Source organism: Drosophila pseudoobscura, chromosome X (genome assembly GCF_009870125.1).
Source record: "Drosophila pseudoobscura strain MV-25-SWS-2005 chromosome X, UCI_Dpse_MV25, whole genome shotgun sequence".
In the NCBI taxonomy this organism is placed as follows: domain Eukaryota; kingdom Metazoa; phylum Arthropoda; class Insecta; order Diptera; family Drosophilidae; genus Drosophila; species Drosophila pseudoobscura.
This window is the reverse complement of record NC_046683.1, coordinates 65,161,462-65,180,471: the sequence shown is the minus strand read 5'-3', so window position 1 is coordinate 65,180,471 and position 19,010 is coordinate 65,161,462. Positions and strand designations below refer to the sequence as shown.

Below are 19,010 nucleotides of genomic sequence, written 5' to 3'. Positions count from 1 at the left end.
GAGCATAGTCAAAAGTCGGTATGTTGTTATGATCCGCCTCTTTGCCACCCGATAAGCCAGGGGACGGATTGAACAAAACAAAAACATAAAAAAAAGAACAAATCTTGCCTATGGCACTTTCGTCAGCGGGGATAGTTGGTTTCGTTATCATTAGCACGGTCCCACCCTTCCATGAGCGCCTATTTTGAATTCGCGCGCTCCCTTTTCATATTCTGGGTCCCGCTCTTCTTCTCCCTCTCGACCCCGCCAACTAGTTATCGGGTATAAATGTAGAGTTGCGGCCGCAGCAGCTATTTTATTTTATTCCAGTATATTAAAAGTTATTAATTACTTTTATTTAAATTTTTGTTTCATTTACGACATAAGCCATTGCTAGAGAACTCGCTCAGAAATTGGCAAAAAAGGCATTGTTTCAATAGAAGATATTGAAAACAAAACTGCCGATCTATGAATTTCTGGAAAAGAAATGTAAAGCCCCAAATGAGGAAAATATTTCCCTAAAAGAGGAAATTAAAAATTTGCATGAAAAATTGTACGCATTCACTGTCCAAAGTGAAGATAGTAAAAATTATTTACAAAACATAAATGATTTAGCGAAAGAAATTTCTCAACTTAAATCAATGAGCACGAACAGGGCTCATGAAGAAAAACAATGTGTTTCGCCGCCGCTCCAAGTACTTGAGACTGGCTTTCAAGGCGAACATATTGAAAAGTTGAAGAAACTTGTCCAAAAAATGGACGAGAGTCACAGATATTGTGCACTAATTTTTGATGAAATGATCATCCAACCAGAAATATGCTATCTTGCCAATGTTGACCGAGCAATTGGTTACGTAGACCTGGGAGACGGAATTTCCGATAAGGAACAATACTCCTCCCAAGCCACTGGAATGTTAACAAAAATGTAACTCACAAATACGCCCAAGCCATTGGTCAGGCGGTTAAGTGTTGCACTGCAGCCGGCTTAAATGTCCGCGCTATAGTCTGCGATCAGGCAGCAGCAATCACGGCGGCTCTTGAAAAAATAGACCGTGAAAGAATGATCAATCCGCCAGTGCCTCAGTTCGTGTGCGATTACGTACATTTATTCAAGAGTGTTAAAAATAACTTCTTGACACACGACATAACTACAACAGTCGGAAAAGCGACATGGAAAGTGATCGAAAAGTTTTATGAAGTCGATTCATTAAACTCTTTTCGCTTGGCACCCAAGAGTTATATTCTGAAAAGCATAGCCCTTATGCCAAAAAAATAAAGGGAATAATAAAAGATGGCTTTTGTGAATAGAAAATATTTACAAAATGCTGAAAAACACGCATCGCCCTTTAATTTATAACCCAATGGCTGAAGAAATGTAGGTTGTCCGATTTACCATCTTTTTCATTATTGAAAAAGAAAATATCTCTGATGTATAAGAGTGGTGTCTTCCGAAACAGTCTTCGAAACATATGTATTATATGATTTAAAATCTTTTTTTAAACTATATAGCTCAGAATATTTGACGGAAGATCAAAAACGAAGAATTTGAAAAATACATCTTGAATTCGTCAGTATGTTTACGGTATATTTTTAAAATGAGGCAGTTTGTTTCGGTATATTTCTGAGTGTCGGACGGCATATTTATCGTCACACTGGAAACGTCAGAAACGAGGCATAGCAAACGAGGCAAACGGCGACGGCGACAGCAACTTAGAAAAGCATAAACGGAGAAGAGAGTTGGAGAGTTTCGGGCAGCCCAGGGCGTGTGATAGCAACTGCAATAAGTGCTAAATAGATTAATCCCGAGACACAGTGACATCGCAAGCAGCAAAATGAGCGGCGGAGGCATGGACAAGAGAAAACTCTCGTAAGTAAAAATAATTCGCAAGTTCTGCGAAATATCCCCCTTGTCTGTTCGTGCTATTCCTTCTTTTTTTCTTCTGCTGCGCGCACTCACACACTCAGACCATCGGTAGAGTACACACTAGCATTGTGTGTGTGTGTGTGTGTGACTAGCAGCTGCGCGCAGACTGCGGCAGCGCAGTCGGCGTTTAATTGATTTTTCGCGGCAGAAGTTGTACGGCGTATGGCATTCCTTTGGATGTGTGTCCCGGGATAAACAAGGAGCAGGATCAGGAGAAGCGGTGGTGGGGGGGAGACATGCGTGAGGGAGAGAGAGCGCAAAACACAGTGTGACAGCTGCCGCTGCTGCATTTGAAAGACAAACGGTCTCGTCCAGAGCAAGGCCAAGGATTTTCTGGCCTGCTGCAATTTCCCATTGATTGTCTGTGCACATCCCTCGCTCCCGCAGAATGGAATTTAATAACTATTTCGTGCAACACCAAATCGGACTAAAACATGATGCAAATGTTTGATGGGCGATAACAACAAGTGCGATCCACCCGAACCCGTACACATGCACACAGAAAAGAGTACCTGTTATCTATGTCATAGTATCGGCTTGCTCGCTCGCTCCCAACTCGATGCCCAATGAGTAATTCTGACGGCCACCTCCATTTGGCCCAATTCTGAACGGCTGTAAATTTTTCAAGGCGAAAGCGAATCTGAATTCGCGCTGCGCCTTCGTGACGACTGCCGTTGTCCTTGGCCCTGAAACGGCTTCCTTCCCTCCCCACACAATTACACCCCACCACCCAAAAGTGACCCTGAATTTGTCGTCCGCTCGAGTCCTAATCACCATCATCATTGTCATCATCCCCTTCAAGAGGAGAGCATTTGGGCTTCGTTGCGTAGCCTCTTCTGCCCTCTCGACGCTCGTTGTCTTATCAGCTTGTAGATTTGCCTGCCCCCGGTTGCAGACATAACATAACAACAGCTAGAGCCAGCCGCAGCAGTGCCCCCTTCGTTGGGCGGGCTTATAAATAGCTACGCCCTGCCAACCTGCTCAAGAAAATCCATACGAAGTGCATGTGGTAGAATGCGGCAGAGAGAAGGAAGGGGTGCAATCTATGCTGCACGCGACCTCTGCTTTGGTGCCGCTGCTGCTGCTTTTCTTGCGCTGTCAATGCCATCTACTTCCGACGGGCCCGTGGTTACGCATCCGGCAGTGACCGACCGCTCGATTCCAGGGTAGGGGCGCAGGCGCCTGCATGGCTATCGCGTGCCACTCCGCACCTAACTGTTGCTGTGAATGGCCACTGACTCATCAAGGGAGTCGTCAGAGCTTGCTTCTTATCGCCCCGTACGGCAAGCCCGCTCCCAGGCAGGCATTGTTGCTGGCTCAGCTCTTGTTCGCAGATGACAGCCGCACAGTACTCCCCCGCTAAAGACTCTCTCCGTACCTAATCTGAACGCACTGTTATCTAACCCGGTTTGTTATCAGAAGCGAATTCCAAGGTTCGCAATGTGAAAGTTTTGCAGAGGGAGGAGGGAGAACCTTGTAGAGCGACTACTAATGAATTTCTACTCTTTCTATATAGCACATCGGGGGACTCGCTGTACGAGATCCTGGGACTTCCGAAGACTGCCACCGGAGACGATATCAAGAAGACTTACCGGAAGCTGGCACTCAAATACCATCCGGACAAGAACCCCGACAACGTCGATGCTTCCGATAAGGTAGATGGGATGATAGGGAGTGTGCTCAATCATTTTTGACATTGTCTGGATTTCAGTTCAAGGAGGTAAACCGGGCGCACTCGATTCTGAGCGACCAGACCAAACGCAATATCTACGACAACTATGGCTCCCTGGGACTGTATATAGCCGAGCAGTTCGGCGAGGAAAATGTGAATGCATACTTTGTGGTCACATCGCCGGCGGTGAAGGTCAGTGCGGTGACACTTACGCATACATAGACGATGCATAGGTGATATGTGCCATTCAACATCTGTATAACGTTTTCTCCCTTGCAGGCCTTGTTTATCTGCTGCGCAGTGGTCACCGGCTGCTGCTGCTGTTGCTGCTGCTGCTGCTGTTGCAACTTCTGCTGCGGCAAGTTCAAGCCGCCGGTCAACGAATCGCACGACCAGTATGCACATCTGAACGTGAGTGATGTTTGAATTGGCCCAGCCAACACCCTGTCCCCGAGTCCAAGTCCAACTCTAACTCCGCCCGCTACTAACTGAACCCATTTTGATTTAGTTTAAAAAAAAAACGACAGAAAACAAGAAAATCAATCTGGTGCAAGTCTTAAATACTAAATCTATCTACTAACGCATGCCTCCATCCCCCTCACTACACTGTAATATCCCCCAAACACCCACACACACACACACACACACATTTTGATGATTTTTGTGAGGCCATATAGCATACCATACGTAGTTCCGTTTGAGAAGCAAATGTTTAGTCAAAAACGTTGCCCCAAGGCGTCCCAAGAGCATCCACACATCAAACGCTTACCAGCTAGTAGCTTAACCCGATCAATAAACGCTTACCATTATTTAGTGCATATTATTTACTTGACCTATCAGATTGCTTGGCACGCCCTTTATCTCGTACATAGATATATAGTATACAATATGTGCTTTCTTCTCGTACGAATGTTGCACTGATCTGTTGTTAGTTTTTCGTTTTGGTAAGTATTGGTTTTGGTTTTGGTTTCGTATTCGGTAATCAGTATTCCTTGATCCGTAATCCGTAATCCGTAATCCGGGGTAAGCATTTAGAGCTGGGAGGCCAAAGGTAAACACGACTAACCCATCCCCACAAGTGATTCGATCATTCAATTTAAGTTTCCCAAATATTTCGTATACAAAATTCGATATTGATTATATTTATTTCTATAACATGAACTTCACGAAAATCATCAAATGCTTCCAACGTCTCTCTTTCTCACTCTCTATCTCTCTCTCTCTCTCTATATGTATACAAATGTAAATATAATACAGTTGAACATCCAAAAGTCGAACCAATATTATTCAAGGAAAAAAGGTTCGTCTAATTGCCATCCGCTTTGGTTCGAAATGTAGAGAATTCGAGTTATGGGAGTTCAACTGTACTGTATGTGCACATAGTATGTGAATATATATATTTGTATATGTATCTCTTGACTAAAAATAACACATAATCGGGTTCCCTGCGATATTTAGCCTGGGAATTACTATCGAATTTCCAGACGAGTTTTGATTTGATCCACGATTGTTTTTCTTGTTTTTGTACGTGCCTCATTACGCATTCAGACTTTTGAATTGGTTTTCATTTGCATTCGCGCACTGCATTTTGTTCAGCCTTATTCTTTGTTTGTTTGCTCCAACGCAAGCAAGAGAAGCCGACGATACGATTTACGTTTCTATTTTTGTTTAACTTTTTTTCTCAAAACTCTTCGATCGACTCATCAATCCACCTACTACTCTACCCACCACCACCACCACCACAACCACCACCAACCAACCAACCAACCAACCAACCACCTCCACACACAAACGGCTCCTCATTCGCTCCGATAGCGCCCCGATGGCAATCGAGAGGCTAGTGATCTGCCACCGCACCTGGGACAGCAGCCACGTCTTGTAAGTATGCGAATCGAAATCGAAAATGATACCGGCACGAGTACCGCATGAGATCAGAGCAGCCACAAGTCCTCTCTAACCAAGCAACTACATACTACTTACAACCGTAACACTAACCAGCCCAAAGCAGAGTCAAAATTTAAACCAAATTCCGAGCTCGGACCCAATCAGAACTGTTATGTTTGGGAACGAAATTTAGACGTCCCGCACACTTATTTAGTTGTCAAAATTAATCCAGTATAAATTGAAGAAGACGGAGTGAAAAGCAAAGTGTTCTGTGGGAGCGGGTTCAATCGTTCCATTCTGCTGTAAATGCTTGGGTAAATGTCTTATGATTTTCCTATAACCGCTCTCCTTCTTTGGCCAATTTTGATTTCGTAGTGTGTATTTGGCTTGCCCTCTAACCCTCTAACAAAGTAGCATACTAGCATATACATAAATGTAATTTAGTGCTTGTAGACCGCTCTGTGTACCGCTTACTTCCAACAGTTTTTGACTAAACATTGCCGAAGGAACCACTCCAATCACACACTCTACTAACACACACACAAACACAGACACACGAGACTCTCGAGACAAGAGCTCCAGTTGGACGAGCATTTCTAACCCCGTTCTTGTGTGCCCCCGCAGGAGGACGTTGATCTGGACGACGTGAATCTTGGTGCGGGCGGAGGCCCCGTCACCTCGCAGCCACGCGAGCAGTCCGGAGGACAGCCCGTCTTCGCCATGCCACCGCCCAGTGGAGCAGCTGTGGGCGTGAATCCATTCACCGGCGCCCCCGTGGCGGCCAACGAGAACACGTCGCTGAACACCACAGAGCAGACAACATACACGCCAGGTATATAAAGAGTCGAGCCAGCCAGCCAGCAGTCGGGGTCGAAGGTGGCAAGTGGCATAGAAACGTATCCCTAAAGCGTCTTTGACCATCGAACTTGTTAAATGTGCGTAACGTAACTCGAACAAATATTGTAACCTCCGGTCTCGTTCTGAACCGAAACTGAAAGAAACTGTTAACTCTCGAAATATCCCAGCCAGCGCAGCGCCCACATACATACTCGTACATAACACCTCTCTAGCAGTTAAGCTCTCGTGTACTCGATGAGGCCCAGTCTGAATCTGAGGCCCGAATAGTATATTTTTAAACTCGAATCAATCTACCATGTATGTAAAGTCTCTGCCAAGCCATACCAACACGTCCAGCCGGTCATGGGATCTACACGCTACAGATACTCTCGTATACACGAACAACTTTTAGTTTGAAACATTGCCCGACCGACTTATGATGTGACTGATGCCCGCCATATCCTTCCGTTCCTCAGGTCTGCGGCACCTACAGTCTCACAGTCACCGCTCCTAAACGCCCCCTCAAGCATTTGCAAGTTTTCGTTTTGTTAACATTTTATATTGAATTACCACCAACCGTCTTGGCACCTAATAAATTTTCAAAGATGAAAGACACTGCCATGATCTGCTGAAAAGTATATTCGGAATTTTGTTAACATTTTGTTCGATTCGTTTATTATGCAACATGTGGAATTTTATTTTGTTATCACTTATCACTCTCTACTCTATTCTCTCTCTCTCTCTCTCTCTCTCTTCACCTCTAGATATGGTTAATCAAAAATATTAGGCGAGCCCAAGCCCCCTGTGCATGCTTACGTTTCAGATATAGACACAGACACATAAACAGAAACAGAACAGAAGAAAAGTTAAGCAGAGCAAAAGCTGATTTATTTGATAACTATTAGAATTGTTTTTAAGATGAGTGCCCGTTATGTTGAAACGAGAAAACATATAACTTATGTATTACTGTAAGCTGTAGCACTTAACTCTAATTTTAAATAATTATACTTTGAGGCGGCGCTGCCAGCTTCCAATTAATGCAAATGCAGATGCAGATGCCGATGCCGATGCCAGTCAGGGTTGATTTTGGTCCATAATTCGTGTAACCGTTTCATCATTTCCATTGTTCAGGCCAGGCCCCTCAGGTCTGCACCCGTGTACGCATAGATATACATATATACCATACCTACATAACATACAACTCGAAACGAGAGCGCACCAATAATATACATACTATAAAGAGTACGAGTATAGTAATTCGATTCAATTGTATGCCGATAGTTTATCAAATCAGATCTATGAAATATGTATCTAAAAATTTGCTTAGGAAAAGGACAGCGGATCGCCCTCCTTCCTGCGTAGCTCCGTGAATCGTATTGTGTGTTTTAACCGAACCAAACCAAACCGAATCGAATCGAATTGATTCGACTCGACTCTACAGAATTCAACGTGGAAGGAGGCACCTGTAATTATATATATATGTATGTAAATGATATATGTATATTAGTTTGCATTTGTGTCGTTGCCTAGCCTTCGGTTAGCTAAATTGTTCTGGAATTTTCCTCTTCACCGATTGTTTCTGTTTCGCACCAAATTGTTAATGAATTAACTTATGTAAAGCAGACAGAATATAACCTATTGCAGCTGTCGATCGGTGAGCGGTGGCGGGTCGAGAGTAGATTGCTCAGATCCGACCCGACCCGATCCGATCCAAATGCAAATGTAAATAAGTCAAGTTAAACAATTAAGCATCACACACCAGACAAACAGAGGAGGAAGATGAGGAGGAGAAGACGATGAAAGGCGACACGTAAAGGAATATATAAACTATAATAATAGCCTCCCTCTTTATACATATATAAATATATATATATATATTTAATACGAGTAATCAAAAGTTAAATTGTAACCCCCCAAAAGTATTGCACATATGTATGTATTCTATATTCTTTCCAAATTGAATTGCAATTCCTGTTTTTTTTTTTGTGTGTCATTTTTGTTGTTAAACCGCTTTTAAATGTAAATGAATGCGATTAGTCCAGCAAGAATTAAATTTTATATACAATACTTGGTAGCCCCTTTATTCTAACCCTCTAACCCCTTGATATCAATTCAATTATGGCGGAGTCAGAGCAAGTAGCCCCCGCAGTGGCAGGGATCGCTGAAACTCCCTCGATCCAGGCTCTGTGCCGACCTCCAGAAAGGATCGATGGGGGTCTGCTCTTCTGGTCTATACATAGTATAACATGCATACATATATGAAATTCAATTAATGATAATTACATTTTACGGATTTGCGTGTGTATTTATTGTTCAAGTACAAGTCAAAAGCAAAAGCAAAAACAAAACAAAACAAAAAATACAAGTAAACTACATTTAAACCTAATAACATTGTTTTCAAATTTGAATTATACTCTGGTATGAGTCGGTCCATGAAGCCGAAATCAATAAAAATTTACTATATAAACTATATAAGTACTGTGAATATGCTATACTTCTCCTGGTTAGAGGGCAAACGCTTCCAGAGGATACTTCTGCTTGTAGAGTTTCCCCCAGGCGCCTGTTTTCGATCCTCCTGCAAAGCTCAACAAGGAACGCAGTTTCTCTTGTGCTCTGTTGTTACCGTTATCCCGATGGCCGATGGCGGATGGCGGATGGTAAACAAACTGGGCGACAAGCTACCCGTCCTCTTTCCTCGCCCGCCTTCGCTGGGGGTGAACTTTTGACAGCTGATACAGTTAGCTTTTACTCGCACTCGCACTCGCTCTTTCTGACTTTGTTTTGTTTTGGGGCAGTAACTCAGCCACTAGCCAGCACATGCGCCGTCTCCTCACAGCTCTCTCTCTTTCGCTCTCTCTCTCGCTCTTTGTCGCTCTCCCCCCGCGTCTGCCTAGAAAAGGGGGCAAAGGAAGGCGGCTCGAAACTTCGCTGCAGAGTTGTCAGAAGCCGAAGGGCCGTCAGTCGGGAGAGTTTGTTGCGCGGCGCATTTCCTGCCACACGAGAAAGAGAGAGACAGAAGGGAACAAGAATTTTCCTGGCTGCTGCTCCTGCCAGATCCGAATCGGGAGGAAACATTAAAGTGTAAAATGTGAAATGTGTTCGCTATAATTGTCGCAGATAAATCAATTCCGTTGTTAACTAGATTACGGACGGAGACCTGGCGAAGAGTGCCTGCCAGTGTGCCGGACGGGGAGGTGGCGAAAACCAGGCGAAAAAGGCAAATCAAATCAAAAGCAAGCCGTGGAAAAATTCCCCAACCCGTGTGTGTCCCGTGCCCGTGTCCGTGTGGGTCTGGCTGTGGGTGTGGGTGTCGGTGGCAGTGCCAGTGTGTGTGAGCTTGTGTGTTTGTGCGTGGCTTTTTCGCTTTTATTTTTTCATGCGCAATTTGGGTTACAAAGCGAGAAAAACGCTGCTTAAAATGCATTAAAATGTTTTAGGCACACGGGGCTTCATTGATTTTCCTACGCACAGAAGTATGTTACACAAAGCCAGCCTCCAGTCCACTCGACGGGAACAAGCACGAAGCTGAAGCTGAAGCGGAAGCTGAAAGTGGAAGTGGAAGCGGAGGAGGAGGTGGAGGTGGAACTGAAACCGACTCCGACTCCGAGGTCCCGGAACAAAGGAAGCAGGACAACGATGAGGACAAAGACTCGAAGTAGCTGCTCCTAGGCAGTAGCAGAAACAGTAGCAGCAAGCGAGGGAGACGGAGAAGAGACTCAAACGTTGGACACGCAGGAGATCCCCCATCCTGGCTCCGGTACTCCCCAGCAGCGGCATTGCCGGCCTCGTCGGCGCCGCCAATGGCAAGCACCACCTCATCTCGCCCACCCACACCCCGCTGAACTCTCTGCCCCCCCTGCCGGCCGGCATATGCAGCAGTGACAGCGGCATCTCCACGCTGAGCGCCATCTCGCCCCCACTCTCGACCACCACAGCAACGAGTGGCGGAGGCGGTGGCAGCCCTCAGCTGCGAACATCGCCGGCCCTGAGCATGCTGGGCAGCGCCACGGCGACGGCGAGCGGCAAGACCACGCAGAGCCTAACGGCCGGGATGCTGGGCCCGGCGGCCAGCATCGACCTGGGGAGCTCCCCGCTCTCGCACCGCAACTACAGCCACTCCCTGAAGGGCTTCAGCTTCCGGCGGAGCTTCGACGACAAGATCATCACCCCGCCGTATCTGTCGCGAGCACCGCCCGCAATTCCCTATCCGCACTTTCACGCGCCGCCGCCCACCTCGACGACGTCGCACCATCTGCACCTGCACCACCACGGAACCGGGAATGGCACGGGCTCCGGCTCCGGCGCCGGCGGCCTTTACTCGCCGGCCCATCAGCAGCCGCTCTCCTTGTCCGCGGTGGCCGCTGCCCTGCCGCTGGCGCCGCTCTACGCCTCGCCGCTGCAGCTGCCGCTGACCTCGTCGCAGTCCACCACCAAGCTCTCCTACAGGGACGACTTTCTACAGCAGATTGGCTATCTGCCAACGACGCGCATCTACAGCACCCCGACAAGCATCGTCGACGAGGACAAGGCCCAGCAGGACTTCCTTTCGCTGTCCCTCTCCCCGCCGCTCAACCGGCGACGGGACATGCCGGCACTGCGCGGACCCTTCGTCAGCCTGTGAGTATCCATGCCAGAGCCGGGTTATCCCCAAGTACTTATGCAAATCAAGTATACGCCACGTGCTCCGTCCCGTGGCAATTAATTCCGTCCAGCTGTGACCCGACGAGCACTTCTCGATTCTTCTGTGCCGATGGGCCGGACAAGTGTTTCCGTTCCCACTGTGCCAGCAAAAGTACACACATATGCATGTACAGTGGGTGACACAGTATCAGAAGTAGGCCGTGGGTGTGTCTAGCAGCTTACTCCGCTCATCCCACTGTGAGCTCGTGCCGCGGAATGGGGAGGCAATTCCACATATCGTTGTTCATTTTCGTAGTTCCGCCAATGCCCTGCCTTCGCCTCCTTGCCCACACCCTGCACCTACTACCCTCGCGCTTATCCGTTTCGTTTGTTTACGTTTTTAATTTTCCGTAACCGCAAAATCGCCACCACGTGACGCCAGCAACGGAGATGGCTAACCCGTGGCGCCCGCGGTGCTCCCTGGACTCCCTCCCACTTCCATTCACCCACTCACCCACACCCACACCCGCTCACACCCATTCACACACACTCAAATGCAATTGGCAAGAGCTATGACGTTTCTCTCTCCACAAACCCGCATTCAAGCACTCCTCCACTCCCCGTTTTTTGCACTGATTTTCTCTAGAATTTATTGTTTTTTGTTTTCATACCCTTACAGAGAGGTTATTGCGACTGAGATCAGCTGTTTGCAACGCATAAAATATATAAAATAGGAACGATCTTTTGTTTTCCAAAGACGGATACTTATACCCGTACTCGTATGTTTATTCATAGCTCTGCCAAATTGGATAATCTCTAGTGGGTAAAACTTTTAAAGGGCATGAAAACCTTCGGCTTCTGGCGCTTTTGTTCTATTCTTATTATTCACTTTTTTCGGCGTCTATAAATAATAATATTGAGGAAGCAGTCGCAGCAGCAGCAGCACTCTCCGGAGCGCTCTCCGGCCCAAGGTGCGTGACAGTCCATGTGTGGAGCATTAGGGTGACTCATGGCACGACTCACAAGAAGCAGTAAACAGTCTGTGGCGGTGGAAAAATCAATACCAGAGTCTGCTTAGTCATTTTAGAAACTTCAAAATTTGCATTTCGAGTTCCACCCACTCCAGGGATAGGGTGGGGATGGTAGATTGGGGAAAGCCCAAACATTGACAACTGCCAAGGCTTGATGCTAAATCTGTTTGAAGGCTGCTGATCGCTCACCTGAATTTGTCTCGAAATGTTTTTGGAATTGCAAATATTCGGAATCCTGCATGTCGAGTGCCCCTCTCGCAGGGCAGTATGCTCGAGCATACGGGTATGCATGTATGTTTGGATGTTTGTGAAACAATACGTAAATAGGCAAGAAGGCAAACTTGGCAGCATGCCCAAGAAATCAACCCGATGATGACGATGACTATGATGATGATGATACCCATACATGCGGCGGAATCTTTCCTAGTGTGGTGCAGTCCATGACCGGCAACGACCACGACGACGACAACGACAACGACATCGAATTGATGAAGTACATTGGATAATGACGCCAAAAGACAGACAGGCACACACTCGTGCCGAGAGCGGGAATCGGCGGAGGGTATGGGCGAGTACGGGTTCTAGGTGATCCGTACACAGTCGCACACTCGAACGGACAAGCTCCGGACGGACAGTCGCAGCAGGCGGAAAGACTAAACATAGTTGCGACAAAACAGAAAACGTTCTGACGTGTTGGAAAACGAACGCTTCACCTCGCTTCGCTTCGCTCCTCCTCCTCCTCCTCCGCCTCTGGCTCTTGCTCTTGCTCTGGCTCTTGCCATTGCCATTGCTCTTTCTGTAGCATTCTCCTCTGGCTCTGGCCGCTTTTCTCGCTCAGCTCAGGAAGAGACGGGCGAAAACAAACGCGAAAAGCGATTTCGACATTCTCGCGGACGCAACTGAACGAATCGGTCGGAACGGCAAAGAACTGAATCGCAGCGGCAGCAGCAGCAGCAGCGCCAGCACCACAGATACAGATACTTTTCATAATTAAGATTTTTTCGTTTTCCGCTGCGCGATATTTGGTTTTCACCCAATTTCCCCCGCACTTGTTATGTAAGGGGTGTGTGTGTGTGTTTACTCCTCGCTGGGCATTCGTCGCATTCGTCGGGCGGTCCCCGCCATGCAAGTGAAGGCATAGGAAAGTCAAGGTCGCCACCAGCACCAGTAGCAGCATCACCAGCAGCACCACCCCCACCACCGCCGCCGATGCCACCACTGCACCCCGTTACTGCAGCCGGGGGCCATGTAGACGCGACAATCGAAAAAGAAATCCAATTGTCGAATCGAGCACTGAAGCGTATAGAAAGCGAGCAGCCGGGGAACGAGAATGGACGCCACCTGCCCCAGGGAGGACAATGCCACAGCGGCAGCTGAGGCAGAGTGGCCCTGGAAAGCTGGTCCCTGGCTGGACTTGTACCCCAGCTACCTGGAGAGCCTGCAGGACATCGTGGACCTGGCCAGCTGGGTGAATCAGCAGAGCCGTCACGTGACGAACACTCTCGCCCAGGATCAGATTTTCGTTGGCGTGCTCCAGGCCTCGCTGCTCCTCTTCTTCCTCTATCTTATGTACCAGCTGCAGCAGTGGAGCAGCCGGAGTCCGGAGGAGCCGCCCAGCGACACGGCCACCGCGGACGTCACGAAGCAGCTGATCTGCGACTTTAACTTTGTCTCCGAGCAGGAGAAGCGCGCCGCTCAGGAGGCGGAAACGGAGGCCCTGCTCGAGGTGGAGGAGAAAAAGCGTCGCAAGAGGTTCACCAAAAAGCGCGTCTGCGTCTCGGCCGGGCCCGTTCTCATCGCCCTGCGGCAGCAGTCGAAGCGTCCCAAGCCCCATCGGCACCAGGCCTTGGCCTTTGAGCCGATTTCCCCCATGGAGCGCGTCCTCGAAGGCTACCTTCCTCCGAGGGAGCAGCCGTTGACGATCAGTCTCCCCCCGCAGGAGCCAGTCTCAGTCCCTGTCCTTGTTCCAGCGAGGGAGGAGGAAACAACGCAGCTCCCTGAGTTCATGTGGGTCCGGGTTGGGCTTTTCCCCGTGCATACCATAAGATATCCCCCCATCGCCTCCACCAGAAAAGACAATCCATACTAATTCGTATAATTCTATAAACATTTCAGTTCGGAGCCCCGCGGGACCTTGAGCACGACAGACGAGATCTACCCTGACTCGTCGGACAGCAGTCTGTACGTGTCGGACGAGGAGCAGGAGGACGCCTCTCAGTATTGCCGCGGCGGCTATCATCCGGTGGTCATCGGCGACATATTCGACAATCGGTTTCGAGTGGTCCGGAAGCTGGGCTGGGGTCACTTCTCCACCGTCTGGCTGTGCCGGGATCTCAAGTGAGCATTCCGAGTGTGTAATCCTGTGCATGGTATACAGCCTCCTTTTCTTACCCCGCAGAGACGAGAAGTACGTGGCCCTGAAGGTGGTGAAGAGTGCTCCGCACTACATCGAGACGGCCGCAGACGAGATCCGCCTGCTGGAGGCCATCCGCGACGCGGACCCACTGGACGTGAAGCGGGAGCGCATCGTCCGGCTGATGAACCACTTCACGGTGCGCGGCGTGAACGGGATGCACACGTGCCTGGTGTTCGAGGCGCTCGGCTGCAGCCTGTACAAGCTGATCGTGAAGAACAACTACCAGGGCCTGGCCATCGCCCAGGTGCGCAACATCATCAAGCAGGTGCTGGAGGGGCTGGACTACCTGCACAGCAAGTGCAGTATCATCCACACGGACATCAAGCCGGAGAACATCCTACTGGTGATCGACAATGCCGCAGCCATGAACCAGCAAATCGACGACGAGATCAACAGTCTGCGCGTGAAGGGAGCCGACTTCCCCGACTCGTACAGTAGGTCCCTTCGGCAGGAGGACTATCCAGCCAGTCAGCTAAACATCTGCTCTCCCTCCCCCAGTCAGCTCCATCGAGAAGCAGACCAAGACGCGGTCCAAGTGGCCGCTGATCGAACCTAACGGATCCACGAACACCAACACGAACACGAGCAACAGCACGGGCAACAACTCGACCTCTTCGACGCCTCTGGCCGCTGTGGCCATGTCCTCGCTGGACAAGGACGACACCACCACTTCGTCCACCCTGAACTCGAACACCACCTCCTCGCTGGCCTCCAAGTACTCGAGCCTGCTCGGCGACAGCGAGTGCAACGGCATCGGCGGTGGCGTCAGCCTGATCGGGGGCCTGGGTGGTGGCGTCGAGAGTCCCATTCTCAACAACCGATATCGAACCGAGAAGAAAATCACTGCCAAGGTGAGTCAAGGTCCACAGGTTGCGGCTACCCTCTCCTCCTCACACTCGACAGCGCTTACCCTCGAAGGATTACCCCCCTCTTATCACTTGGTGTGTGTCCATGGTACAGCATTTTGCACTCTCGATATTGTCAGTCACACAGATACAATACACACACACGCACTCCACACTCTACAGCTACAAATTTTGTACTCTTATAATTTTCGTTTTGTTTTCCACGTTGCCTTTTGATTTGATCATACCTGCTGCAGTCTTCCGTCGAATGCGATGACGACACCCTGGGCGACCACAGCACCATGGCCAGCGACACGCCTACCGATGACCCCGACGCCAGTCCCAGTGGCCAGCCGGCGGACAAGGTAAAGTGGATGTTGGACTTAGTCCGAGCCGTAGAGCTCCTCGGAGGATGGCTCACTCGTTCGCTAGTTCGCTAGTTCCTTCTGTTCTTCGTTCGTTCTGTGGTTTTGCTTTGAATGCTTGGACGGGACTGGAACCGGAAACTGGGTCTCTGGACCGCCCAACGATCCCGGCGAAAGAGTTCCTGTCCCGGCTGCTGCTTAGTTACTGTTCAACCATCCCCATCGCTCTTAAGTTCAGATCCGGATTCGTTTTACCACACACCCGTCACACTAAACCCACACTCATGCTCTAAACTGGAGTCCACTAGAGTCTAGACCTAGAATGAGAAATGCTTGACGTTTGATTGTGCTGCTAGCGGCTTTAGATGTTTATGTAATGGCGGCACGTCCACCCACCCAGTGCTTTACCTGCATTTACCCGCCTAAACCTGCATATGTGTGTATCTATGGTTATATCATTTGCGCCTAAGTCTAAGCTGTTCGTTCGTGTTCTAATTGATGTTCTGTGTGATGGTCACTGGCCCGGGGGGAGCATTTCCCACGGGGCATTGACCAAGGGGCTCAAAGCTGGTCGGATCTCCCCGGAGCAACACAGCTTTGGGCTCCCTCATTTATGTGTTTCTTATATGCACCGAAAACCAAAAAGAAAAAAAAAAAACAAAATCGAAGCAAACCAACATTGTGTGTTCTTTTTCTTCTCCTTTCTTTCTTTGTGTGAACCAATTTGTATACAATATTACGATATATCTATATGAAGCAGCTGCCCAGCTCCAACTCCAATTCCAACCCCGCCTCCACCAACAACTCCTGCCCCTCCTACAACGCCAACACGAATCCGAATACCAACCCAAAGATCAACACAAATACTCAAAGCACGTGCACGTCCATGCCCAGCGAGTACACCAACAACCAGAACTGCCCCTCCACAACCGCCACAACCGTCACAACCGCCACTCCTAGTGCAACTCCTGCCACAGCCTTAGTTTCCATCTCCACCTCCGCCTCAGCCACGCCCCCCAGCACGTGCACGTACTCGTTCACGCATCTAGCGCCAACAACTACGACTCCAACCGCAACAACTGCAACTGCAAGCACAGAGCTGTACAATGGCGACCATACATCTACAACTACAACCAACGCGACCTCAACAACAACAACAACTACAACAACAACAACTGCAACATCAGCAAACACATCCGCTAAACTAAATGTCCATGCCAATGCCATATCTTCGCAGAACCAGAGTCAGAGTAGCCAGAACAACACCTACACGATACAGTCGCTCATCAGCAACAGCAACGTGCGGGTTAAGATCGCCGATCTGGGCAACGCATGCTACGATGTGAGTAGAACCCGCACCCCCCACTCGCATACGTGTTAGTAACCCACTCTCCATGCCCTCCGGCAGTACCATCACTTCACCGAGGACATACAGACGCGGCAGTACCGATCGATCGAGGTCCTGCTGGGGGCACCCTACAACTATACCGCCGATATCTGGAGCACCGCTTGCCTGGCCTTCGAGCTGGCCACCGGCGACTATCTGTTCGACCCGCATGCCGGCGAGTCGTACAGCCGGGACGAGGACCACTTGGCGCACATCGTCGAGCTGCTGGGCTCCATTCCGCAGTCGGTGATACTGCGGGGCAAGCACGGACTCAAGTACTTCACCAGTTATGGTAAGCCATCATCAGTCGTAGATCTGTATTGCACTCAAAGACCGTCTGTTGCAGGCAACCTGAGGAACATCACCAAGCTGAAACCGTGGAGCCTGATGAACGTGCTCGTGGAGAAGTACGACTGGGACCCGGTGGAGGCCAAGAAGTTCTCCGACTTCCTGCTGCCCATGCTAGAGTACAATCCCGTCATACGCGCCTCGGCGGCCGAGTGCCTGCAGCATCCCTGGCTCGACCAGGAGGAGTTCGTCTAGTGTCCCTGGAGAGAGGAGACAGACCAGACCACAGGCATAGACCCATGAATAATACATAACATACGTATTTCGTACTCATATTTCTAGGCTTAAATTTTATATGCGACCCAGTTTGTTATAAACGAGAAATTATAGTTGATAGCGTTGAAAGCGGAAACGGAAATGGAAACAAAACAAAAACCAAACAAAACTAGAGTTAAAGGATTCGATACACAAACACAGAAACAGAAACACACACGCAAACAGCAAACACACATACATACGATACGGGACAAGGGAGGAGATGTGGATGTGGATGTGCCGCCTGGAATTTTTTAAGCTTTTTTCATTTGAAACACGATTTTTGTACTCGAGAGCTTTAAACGTAATTGCTAAAGAGCGATTTTATTTTAAACAAACAATGAAAACGAAAGCGGCTAAATGCGCAAATCTTTTTCACGATTTTATTTCAACTGCGTACATACATATATATGATATGTATGTATATACAAGCATATATATAGTATATATATATATATTTTATATTTAAAGAGAAACAAGTAAAAACAAAAGACAATGACGACAATTTTGAAGTCAACAGATGCCTAAACTGACTGACTGAAATGGAAAACACTTTCAAGCGAAAACACCCAAATAAACATGCTAAATAAATTATACGAACTAGCAAAATATTGAGAGAAGCGCATAATTAATAATACTACGACTAACTATAGAGCCAATAATATATGATATGTGTATAATTAACGAACCCTAAGTGTAGATATCGACAATGTTCAATACAAATCAGATGCAGATACAGATACAGACACAAAAACAGATTTAGATACAGATAAATCAGATAAAAATACAGACAGCTTTCTAGCAGCATGTAGTGATTGTGGTACATTTAACCAAGCAGATTATTGATTATCGTAGAATCCTAAGGCTATGTTTCCCCCTTTTTTTTGTTTGGTTTGCCATAACCCTCCCACTTGGAGCCTGTATCCTGCACCCAGGCAGATTAATGATCCGCAGTTATTTTGTTTCGTTTCCACAACATTTTCATAATAAGCCATTAATCAACTCGTTGTAGTGGAATTGAGAAAGAACGGAACGGAACGGAACGAAGTTTGCACAACACCAAAATAATACCAATGATATTTAACGAGAAATCGAAATCGCATTACCAACCAGATCTAAGAAACGAAAATATTTTATTACTTGCCTACAAGTATTTGTACACAAGACAAGCCTAAGATGTAACTTTGAACGTGACCAAATAATTTAATAATCGGAATATTTTTCCCCGAATCACACACATATTGAATATACATACACCAAGCGGACACATGGCTTGATCTACATATATGCCGGTGTCCGGATGATATGTAACAGATATTTGGGCAACAATGCAACAGGGCAACAGGGAGAAGGAGGCGCGCTGCACGTTCGGGTGAGCGACAGGCAGACAGACACATCTTTCAGTAAGCCGAATAAAGAATATACATACCGATCAAATAACAAAAGC

General features: G+C 48.1%; 2 protein-coding genes across 11 annotated transcripts; both read left to right on the top strand.

Annotated features, from left to right (window-relative positions):
* Positions 1–1,612: 1,612 nt before the first annotated feature.
* Positions 1,613–8,656, top strand: Csp (Cysteine string protein). 6 transcript variants are annotated; one of them, XR_001453317.2, is made up of 7 exons: positions 1,613–1,846; positions 3,420–3,558; positions 3,615–3,767; positions 3,855–3,986; positions 5,391–5,453; positions 6,084–6,394; positions 7,061–8,656. XR_001453317.2 is itself a non-coding variant. In XM_015188320.2 (7 exons), the coding sequence occupies exons 1-7, from the start codon at positions 1,812–1,814 to the stop codon at positions 6,808–6,810; spliced, it is 768 nt and encodes a 255-aa protein (XP_015043806.2). In that variant the 5' UTR covers positions 1,613–1,811; the 3' UTR covers positions 6,811–6,936. The 6 variants fall into 6 exon arrangements, 4 of the variants coding, with proteins under 4 accessions (XP_015043806.2, XP_015043805.2, XP_001352748.2 ...); XR_001453318.2 differs by lacking the exon at positions 7,061–8,656 and adding an exon at positions 6,773–6,936; XM_015188320.2 differs by lacking the exon at positions 7,061–8,656 and adding an exon at positions 6,773–6,936 and having other exon boundaries at positions 6,084–6,291.
* Positions 8,657–12,609: 3,953 nt separating this feature from the next.
* Srpk79D (Serine-arginine protein kinase at 79D) lies at positions 12,610–19,003 on the top strand. Of its 5 annotated transcripts, none has more exons than XM_015188323.2 (8): positions 12,610–13,954; positions 14,063–14,284; positions 14,346–14,797; positions 14,862–15,214; positions 15,466–15,573; positions 16,331–16,915; positions 16,982–17,252; positions 17,307–19,003. In XM_015188323.2, the coding sequence occupies exons 1-8, from the start codon at positions 13,278–13,280 to the stop codon at positions 17,501–17,503; spliced, it is 2,865 nt and encodes a 954-aa protein (XP_015043809.2). In that variant the 5' UTR covers positions 12,610–13,277; the 3' UTR covers positions 17,504–19,003. The 5 variants fall into 5 exon arrangements, with proteins under 5 accessions (XP_015043809.2, XP_015043808.2, XP_015043811.2 ...); XM_015188325.2 differs by having other exon boundaries at positions 12,611–13,954; positions 16,334–16,915; XM_001352713.4 differs by having other exon boundaries at positions 12,616–13,954; positions 16,811–16,915.
* Positions 19,004–19,010: the final 7 nt, after the last annotated feature.

What these genes read in the sequence shown, in the direction of transcription:
- Csp (XM_015188320.2), top strand. Translation starts at nt 1,812, where the DNA reads ATGAGCGGCGGAGGCATGGACAAGAGAAAACTCTC. An exon ending in TGGGACAGCAGCCACGTCTT is followed by an intron (nt 5,454 to 6,083) that starts GTAAGTATGCGA and finishes GTGCCCCCGCAG; the next exon opens with GAGGACGTTGATCTGGACGA. An exon ending in GCAGACAACATACACGCCAG is followed by an intron (nt 6,292 to 6,772) that starts GTATATAAAGAG and finishes TCCGTTCCTCAG; the next exon opens with GTCTGCGGCACCTACAGTCT.
- Srpk79D (XM_015188323.2), top strand. Translation starts at nt 13,278, where the DNA reads ATGGACGCCACCTGCCCCAGGGAGGACAATGCCACAGCGGCAGCTGAG. An exon ending in GTGGCCAGCCGGCGGACAAG is followed by an intron (nt 15,574 to 16,330) that starts GTAAAGTGGATG and finishes ATCTATATGAAG; the next exon opens with CAGCTGCCCAGCTCCAACTC. An exon ending in TGGGCAACGCATGCTACGAT is followed by an intron (nt 16,916 to 16,981) that starts GTGAGTAGAACC and finishes GCCCTCCGGCAG; the next exon opens with TACCATCACTTCACCGAGGA.